This window comes from Polyodon spathula, chromosome 19 (genome assembly GCF_017654505.1).
Source record: "Polyodon spathula isolate WHYD16114869_AA chromosome 19, ASM1765450v1, whole genome shotgun sequence".
Classification (NCBI taxonomy): Eukaryota; Metazoa; Chordata; class Actinopteri; order Acipenseriformes; family Polyodontidae; genus Polyodon; species Polyodon spathula.
The window spans coordinates 4729452-4739451 of NC_054552.1; the positions used below are offsets into that span (position 1 = coordinate 4729452).

The 10000-nt window shown below is 34.9% G+C and overlaps 1 protein-coding gene across 8 annotated transcripts in view; it reads right to left on the minus strand.

The window, feature by feature from the left end:
- The window catches only part of LOC121295103 (paired box protein Pax-6), a 24310-nt gene that overhangs the window by 12637 nt on the left and 1673 nt on the right, over window positions 1–10000 (minus strand). For 3 of the 8 annotated variants that reach the window (XM_041219496.1, XM_041219493.1, XM_041219494.1), the window contains exons 1-2: window positions 4410–4649; window positions 845–898 (exon numbers count right to left, since the gene is read on the minus strand). In XM_041219496.1, coding sequence (XP_041075430.1) covers window positions 845–898; window positions 4410–4422 — 67 coding nt within the window. In that variant the 5' untranslated portion in view covers window positions 4423–4649. Of the gene's footprint in view, window positions 1–844; window positions 899–1136; window positions 1214–4409; window positions 4650–4750; window positions 4876–10000 lie in introns of those variants that run through there. The other 5 variants (XM_041219498.1, XM_041219495.1, XM_041219492.1 and 2 more) reach the window with 4 other exon arrangements.

Here is a 10000-nt window from a genome sequence, read left to right on the forward strand (position 1 = left end):
TATTTTTTCAAAATTATTTTAATGGCTTTATTAGGGCTATATGCAATTATTTAAATTACTTATAAATACCCTATTTATTTGACCTAGTTTCATATATATATATATAACCATTTGTTGCAAATTAAATATATAGGCCTACACTGTATATGGTGTACTTAATTATTATTTATTTATTTATTTATTTATTTTCAGAGAACAGGATTGAAAAGTTTTCAAAGCGCCCGAGACATAATTCTATGCAAATAACTCACCGTCTTGCATAGGTACCCTAACAATTTCTAAAATCGACATTAATGCTAGGGTTCTGGAATATTTTAAACTAATCTAAGCAACCTTGTGGTTCCACTTTGCATTACAGTTCTTCTGGGTAGCTAATAAGAAGAACCGCGAAGTCAAAGCGACATACATAAAGCCACGCTAGTTCCTGATAGAAATTCGTCATAAATGCACACATGCTGTAGTGTCATTATATACGCTGAGGCAGTTAATATAAAGCGATCGTGCACCCACAGAGCAGTTGCTGATCAAAATGAGATTTAACCGTGATGATAACAGAAGCGACACGAAAACACAAGCATAGATTCGTCTACTTAAAGGCCGCGTTTTTAAAAAGGACACGCATTAGCTACAAGCCAGCGGAAAGGTCCGTTGACTTTAGTTTGCGCTCGTTTAAAAAATAGTAAACTCTATGGACTGCATTGCTGACAGTTAAAGCGTTTTTAAAGAACATTAGCACAGTCAACCTGCCTTAACGCCTGCAATACACCCTGTTGCTAAATATCTCCTTGTTTAGTTTAGTTTACAACAGCGTATCACAACAGAAATGTACAGAAGTGTCACTTACTGTTCTGCATCGTGGATGCTACGCCAGATTCCCACGTGGCTCGTTTATAGTATTCTATTAATAATAAAACAAACATTAATCAAGGGAAGCAACACACATCAGTTTAACAACATTTTGAGAACTATACGGCTTTCTTTGAAAGAAAAGCTTTATTAATCTTAAACATGCATTCATTTTCATTGTATTACATATAACAGTTGATATCGTATTGTGCAGCATCTTTGAAACGTGCTCCTACTGTATATTTGTGTAGTTTATGTGTAAGGTTCGATGCAGAACTCTTAAGACTTGCCTGGTATTGTGCAGATTGTCTTCTAAAAACTATTTAACGAGTTGCTCATCTGCTTCTCTCTAGTTAATGTCTTCCCTCTAGGATGAAGCAAAACAGTATATATTAAGACACCTGGTATGTAGTATTTTTTCCACTGTTGACCGAAATAACGAGATCAACATCGCATTAGACCTTTTGTGTTTGATCTCTATAGCAACAACTATAATTTTAGTCGCATTATATATTTGCCGTCTTCTATACAGAAAATTGCACCTGTTCGGTTAAAAAATAAATTGCTTACGCATAATAATTGAAACTCGGGCTGAAGCATGGGGGCTTTAATTCCACAAAAACAGCTAGAATAAAAATTGTTTTTTTTACGCATTATATTATCGCTTGAATGTTGATGATAAAACGCTGTATTGGTATTGTAACATTTTAGTTAGAACGCCCATCAAGATTAACGAGCAGATATAGGATTGACCGTATATTTATTTAAATTATTGTGCAAAAAAAACAACCCCCCCCCCAAAAAAAAAACAGTTTTTATAGCTATTAAGTAATTTTGATGAACTTCTCTCGTTCTCTTTAGATCTTTTTTTTTTCCTACTGTACTGCGACACACTTCCTCGCCTCGTTGCTTTAAAGAGTAAAAGCAGGAGGGGGTGAGGTCTGTTCATCAAAGCCTACCAAATTTAAACAATGACTTCAATTCTGCTTCTATACCCAAACCCAGAGGGAAAAAAGAGACTCCCAACCAGCAACACAGCTTCCAACTAAACGTACCAACAACTCCAAAACATACAAAGAACTTAAGACAAACTTTTTTTGTTTTTGTTTTGTTTGTTCACCTCGCCTCGGTGTCTGCTGTGGCCCGATGCCTGGGCCCAGCACTTTTTTTTTGTTCCGTCTCTTTTTGGAAATAGAAAAGTAATTTCTTGTTATAAATATCTGGGGTGATTGTGTTACTGGTGTGAGTTGTTATGGGTTGTAAAAAGATACAACAGCCCAGTAGGGTGCTCAATTGGGGAAAAGACAATTGCAATAAAGAACCCATTCAAGAGGCTTGATAAAAAGAAGAAGGGTGGCAATAATGAAATAGTCATAGCTTTGATTGTCTCCTTCACTCAGCTCCTCTAATAACTGCAAGTCGAGGGTTCGTGTCTAATATTACATTTAAAAATACAACCAAACGCCTGTGACGATCCACAGAATCAAAAAAGCGATGGTCTAGTAAAAAGAATACTTCAAAGAACAATTTTGTCGCTGATACTGAGTACACATTTGCTACTCTGGAAGTACCTTGCTAACAACAGATCAAGTTTGACTAAACTTTTATACAAGCACGTCAGTATCTCTAAGATCAGCAAACCCCATATTTGAATACATTAGTTTGACTTGTTAAACTTGCCTTAAATTCAAAGCTAAACCCTAGCTATTACAAAACAATTAAACACAGCTTTTACTGTAAGATATAAGAGACCGGGCCCCCTTAGAAACCATACCAATGATCTGTAATAATAACGAACGATTAGCAAAAACAATTTGTAATTCACAAAACTCGACCGGAAGCACGATCCCTGCCATATTTATTCTCTCACATTGTAGCGCGTTTAGAAAATCACACTCCGAGGTATTTTTGCTATGTGAATGAATGCGATCAAGTTCTTTTTACTGTGTTTTTACGGTTAATGGTTAATTTACAAGTGAAAACACTATCGCCGTTAATGGCCCCGGGTTAGGCCTAACCTGCTTGGCTTTATTTTTCACCCATCTGTAACTACAATGTTTAATTTAACATGCCTTATTAGGGCATGTAAATGTACTTCTTTCACACGCAGAAACAAATTGCCGCACATATCCTGTTTATCAAGTCACACATAGATGCACGTACAACGTATGCATATTAAATTAATATCTAAAAAAGATAGTGTTATATGTATTTATTTGTATATAGAACACACAGCGGTATTTTATATATATATATATATATAGTTTTACCTCATTCCTCAGCAGAATTATACGATTAAACTGTATAATAATTGATAGACCCAGAAAAAATATTTTTAAAAACAACACATTGAAAATAAGCATAAACATTGCTAAGATTTCCACAGAAAAATAAAAATAATAATAGCCTAATACAAAAATAACAATAGGAAAAGGTCGCTAGCTTTTTACACTATGCCACACAGCAATAATGTACATTAAACATGTTATGTGCTCTATGTTAATATTTATACTTCAGCATTTTAATTAACGAGTTAACACAAAATATATCCACTGGATAACATAATGTTTTTTTTTTTGTTTTTTTTTTACATTTCATTATGGGTTTATTTAATTGAGAATGCATTATTCAGCAAGTTTATTATTATTATTATTATTATTATTATTATTATTATTATTATTATTATTATTATTAAATGCATTTGCCAATAAGCACGGGTAATTTTTTTTTTTTAACAATAGCAGTAATAGGCTACTATATTTGTTATTTACATCGCTAATAGAAGGTGGATTATTTAGTATTTTCTAATGTTGACAGATAGGGGAATAAGCTGTAACAAGTTCGTAAGAGAGTTATTTTTGTTGTTGTTGTTTTTGTGGAAGCGCTTGGTTGAATCGCCAGCCAGTCTGATTTAGTCTGACACTCTTCCTCATCGGGTCATTGCGTCTCCCTATACTGATCACTGACTTGGCCTAATGTGACTTTTTTGTCATAAATAAGCATTAAACTTTCAGAAAGCACCGAGAAATAAGTTACAGAAGCACATAAATAAGCAACGAGGTCAAAAAAGCCCAAAAGAAGCCTGCTGTAGCTGCTATTATTATTATTATTATTATTATTATTATTATTATTATTATTATTATTATTATTATTATTATTATTTATTTATTTATTAGTAGTAGTAGCAGTGTTTATAAATAAGAAAGGTAGCCTGCTTTTACAATTAAAATAATAAATGTTGATTTCTTACTAATTATAAAAATGAAACGTTTATGTATATTTATACTTATTGCACATGTTATGCGTCTATATGTTTATATTTTTATCCTAAAAACTGACTTCATTTATTGTTTGCACTGCTTACAAAGATATTCAGCCTGTAGCTCCCAATGCCATACAGAAAACAACCAAGCAAGACTGCATAAATGTATTCCGCTCTACACACAACTGTATAAAACTATGCATAACTTTACAATCAATCTCTGAAAGTGTTGTTTACCGAATTCATATAAAGGTGCAGTGTAGAAACAAACTCAAGAGTGTCAATAATTATTCAAACCTACCTTCATGAGGCATCCTACTACGCTGTCGAAGCTCCTGTCAATAGCTTTGAGCGCACTGAATCGAAAGGATGGTGACTTTCTTGTACGCGTTGGTAGTGAAATAGTTTTTTTTTTTCTTTTTTTTTCCAGTGATCTTGTGCAGAAGCTGGAATCCCTGCGAAGGAGACAGAGATTGATAATAAAGTGAGATGGCAGGGACTGTGGAGAGACACAAAATGTGTGCGTGTGTGACGGAGAGAGAGAGAGAGAGAGAGAGAGAGAGAGAGAGAGAGAGAGAGAGAGAGAGAGAGAGAGAGAGAGAGAGAGAGAGAGAGAGAGAGAAGTAGAGAAAGAGAGCACACCTATGCTGATTGGTGATGGTACAAGTGTATAGATGTATGTGTTCCTGGTCTGTGCCTCGCCTCCACTGCTCTTCAATGGCCCATTAGCAAAGCCTGACCTCTATCATCATCTTCGAGCAAAACACTTCCTCTGCGCCTTTGCCAGAGCGGGAAATGAGTCCGAGCCAGAGCTCTCTATTCAAACCCACTAATCACTCCACATATGCAAATACAGTTCCCTCTCACACAAAATATTGCCTTATGCAAAGCGGCGGCCATGCCTCAGAGCTGCCGATTGGATGCCTAGGTCGTTCTCACCGGCTCAATTGGCTCCGTTGTGTGAGGGTGAATGTAGTCTTGTTTCCATGATAAAAACAAACAAACCCAAAAAAACCCTTACAGTTAGCGAGCAAACACATGTGTTGCACTAATGTGAAAATGAGATTGTGTTTTAAAAACATACAGTTACAATTACACACACACACACACACACACACACACACACACACACACACACACATATATATATATATATATATATATATATATATATAGATATAGGATATATATATATAATATATATATATTTGTATACTATAAAAACTAAGCGTGTTTTTTTAAACATATAAAAACTAAGCGTGTTTGCCATGTTCACCAAAATAAGGGCTCTAAATATGATTTACTGGTGGACGGTAAATGGAAATTGTATGTGTTTGTCTTTTTTGGGTGCGTATCCTATCACTACTTTCTGCTTTCCCTTTGTTCGAGGCTCTATTTGCACATTAAAAGATTAGGAGCTAAGGGGAAAAATAACATTGAGATGCTAACGATGTATAAATATTTTTGAACAAGTGCTTTGTCAACTGCCTCTAGCTTGGAGCACTACACATCTGTCTGTGGAAATCAAGAGCCATCAACCTCACTATTTACTTGTGTATCAAGAGCTCTTGTAAAAGGCCTCCAAGTGTACTTACTAAAACAATCACAAACTTTCCCCACGTGCCTTTTGTTGACTCCGAGTTTAAAATCGCGTTTAAAGGGAACCCTCAAATTTGCAACCCAAATGAATCGTGCTTATACTGTAGGCTTCTCTCTCCCTATAATAACGCTCAGTTAAGCTCTATTAATTTTAATTGATAATTTCCAAGAAGCTGCGACACTTCTATGGCTGCCAGAAAATAACAGGGAAAGCAAGTAAATGACTTTGCAGCCATGACCACACACCAGAACTGCATTTGTTGAATGTCTGGCTATTAATACACACCTCAGTAAACTCCAATGCAACCCCTCAGTGCTTGCATTCGAGGTAACACTGGGAGCACCAGTCTGAGCTCAGGGTGTTCCAGTCATTAATTCAAACGGATCAGAGAGGCAGAGAGAGAACGAGAGAGAGGGAGACAGAGGGAATAAGCAACGCAGAGGGGGGAAAAAAGAAAGTCAAGTAAAGATGGGAAAAAAAAACGAAAAAGTGTTGGAACGCGCAAAGCATAAAATGAAGTCGTGGATGCATACACTTGACTTCTCTTGACATGTGAAAAATGCTAAAAGTCAGAGCTCATCAATAAAGTATCTTGAAAGTGAATAAGAGTCCTGACAACCATTGCATTCCTAACTAAAGTACAATGAGGAGACAAACGACACTGCCAAAGAGTTTGCATCTGAGTGAAAGGACGCCTCAATAGGAACTGGATAATGAGTTGCCCGGACCGTCATTCACTGTCATCTCGCGTCCTGCAGAGAAGCTGCCACTTCTTCTAATATTTTCAAATAACTTGTTCAGATATTTTTTTTCCTCTCTCGCTTGTAACCGAGTGCCAATTTCCATGACGCCTGTGCTTTGTAGGATAAATACTGGATTTTGAAGTGGCTAAAATAAATGAGCTTGTTTTTGTTTTGAAATTCTTAAGTCACGTTATGGCTCTGCGCGGGGAAACTTGACGCATTGCTTTACTGCAAACGTTATGGACGGAAAGAGAAAAAAAAAACACATTTCAATGGATTTTTTTTTTTTTTTTTTTTTTAATAATGTATGTTTTGTTTTTGAGTTGCAGTTGACGTTTTTCTTATTTACATTGTCATGATATTTCGCTCAATCTTATACAAACTATTGGCAAAAACAGAAAATCTAATCGCGATAAAAAAAAAAGTCGTAATTAAAAGGTGTCAAGTAAAACAAAATCTAAAATGTTATGAGTTTAATCTGTGCCAATACAATGTGGGTGTTTGCTGTCTCCATGTGCTTTATATATATATATATATTCAGAAATATATGCCAAAAGTTCAGCATCACATACAATGTTAGGATTGAGACATAATAATAATAATAAAAAAAACATCATTTAGATATTTTATTTAACATGATGTAATCACAGACACTGCAACATGATATCGCAAAAGTCTACGAGAAGTCGGCAGGTTTCATTCGACTCTATACGAAGCAAAACAAGGCGATGCAAAACTTTTGGCCAGCTGCAGATTATCTGCTTTGAAATTCCCACACGACTATGAAGTGTTGATATAGATTTGTATGGGATTATAAAATGGTACTTCGAGGTATATTATATAAAGTACTGCTACTTACTTCTATTAAACAAGAAGTGTGTGCTTACATAATGTTCCTCTATTAGTAGCATATTTCCATTCACTTTGTTATTTGCTAAATAAAATGAAGCAGCTAATTCAGTTCAGACTGCGAATTCGAGGCTAAAGATAACCAGGTATCTGTTGTCTGTTGATTGTTTTTTGTTTGTTTTTCATCTGTAAGATACAATACATAGTTATAAAACATGAATATTATGTTTGAAGGTAGGGAATAAACTCAGGTACTGTGGAAAGAAAAATAAACGTTAGAAAAACCTGCACACGAGTCAATAAATAGATAGATGAATGGTAAATCCTAACTCGCTCGATTATAATGTTGTATTTGGAGTACAAACCCGATTCCTGGTTCTTCACTTTGTAGACGAGTGAGTCTTATTTTGCTGGAAACAACAGCTCCAATAGATTATTTATTTTTCCAGAAAGCTGTAAATCCGCCCTGTTGGTTTCTTAACGGCTGAATAATACATATATCACACACGCACACGCACACGCACACGCACACGCACACACACATATATATATATATATATATATATATATATATATATATATATATATATATATATATATATATATCAGACTAATCGTGACAAACCCAATCGTGACAAACCCTTCTATTAAATCAGTGATGGAAGAGAAACTCATTGGAACGATAATAAAATGAATCTTCTTTTAGTCCATTTAAGGGGAACATTTAGGCATGATCTCCAGGCTACGGTTATAATTTTACTGACTATCAATTAGCCCAATTCGGATTAGCACTAACTAATACAGGGCCTTTAAAAGAAACCCTAATCTTGTTGCTATTTTTCCCCGGGGCAAAGTGGTCTTTGTGCCCCGTCTAAAAAAGTTTTAAAAAAAAAAAAAAAAAAAAAACATAAGGGGAGGGAAATGATGAATGCGGCTGACGTCATTCTTGGCGAGAGAAAGGTCTATTCGAAAACATCAACAAAAGAGACTGGATGCATTGGCAGCATTTGATTTATCAGGAATTTAGGGAAAGGGGTCCTCAAGAGCCAATGAGCGAGGCCAAAGCGAGCTTTATCATCTCAATACTTCTCTAATTGTAGGGCGGGCGGATGGATGTGAGATGGGGTGGGTAGATGGAGGGTAGGGGGTAGGGGGGGTTGAGATGGGTAAATAAATTGCTTATAGCTTTTACAGCGTACACCATGAAGATAGATAACATGCATTGGTCTTGCTTAACTACCAGCAAAGCAACTGTCTGAAAGAAGGAACCTGCATGAAAACTTTACAGCAATAAATCAATGTAAACTGTTCTCTTTGAAGAGTAGGTCAGGGACGCCATTTTAACACACGGTAAAATTATAGCTTCTTTGGTACAAGTGCCCAATAAGTAACTATTGCACATTTTTATTAATAGTATTGGCAGCTGTCTATTCCCACACTTTTCTCCCACCCTACTTCTTCTACTAACAAGAATACAATTATCAACTCTGTGTAGGCCTGTTTACCAACTTAATACGTCTTATGTACTTTTTAGTGCAATAATAAATACAACTGTGACGAGTATTACTAATACAATAGGTTATATATAACTTTTCCTAATTTTAAAATATTTATTATTGCTTAATATTGTTTTTTTATATATGTTTAATGGGCATATTTTGTAAATGGCAATTTTAATTCACATAGCAGATCACTGCTTTTTATTTGTGTCAGGTTAAATATGAATACACACACACACACACACACACACACACACACACACACACACACACACACACACACACACACACACACACACACACACACACACACACACACACACACACACACGCACGCACACACACACACACACACACACACACACACACACACACACACATATATATATATATATATATATATATATATATATATATATATATATATATATATATATAGATAGATAGATAGATAGATAGATAGATAGATAGATAGATAAGGTTAAATTAAGGTATTTCATTTCAATTTTTCAATTTGTTGTAATTCAACTCCTTGCCTATAGCATAATAATTAAGATACTGTCACAATTTATGTTTAGATTTTAAAAAAGTGATATAGTGAGAATAGTGTTGGGAATTTAAACAATTACTTTGAACACAGTATCATGGCAAAACCAGTGCGCAATTATAACGCAATTTCCTCACCTTCTAATGTGATCAAAATAGTATTTACACCGTTGGGCTTATTCAGTCTAGTTCCATTATTATCTGACCTGCAAAGTACCTTTTTAATATCCAGTAAAATGCTTAAAGTCCTGTTGTCCGGTCCAGTCTGTAATATGAAGAAATACACACTCTCTGACATGTTATTTTAGAATGCTTGTGCCTGCAGGTTAGGTAGTGCCTGATTGTGTTTTTAAAAAACAGCGCTTCGAAAACGTCCAGTTAACTATAACACATTTACCTTCAATAGAACCCTTATTACACCAACTGCATTTGATTTGCCTTTTTTCTGACTAATAATAATAATAATAAATGACATTGTATAATTCAGAACAAAATATTCTGGATATTAAAAAAAAAAAAAAAAAGCCAGATTTAAATCCTCATTCTAATAAAGAAAAAAATATAAGTATTAATTGCTTAGGCCAACTTTGTACCTTAAGTTATTTCGAATCTAAGCTTCTGCTAAGACAAAATTGATACCGTCAACGCTTCTTGG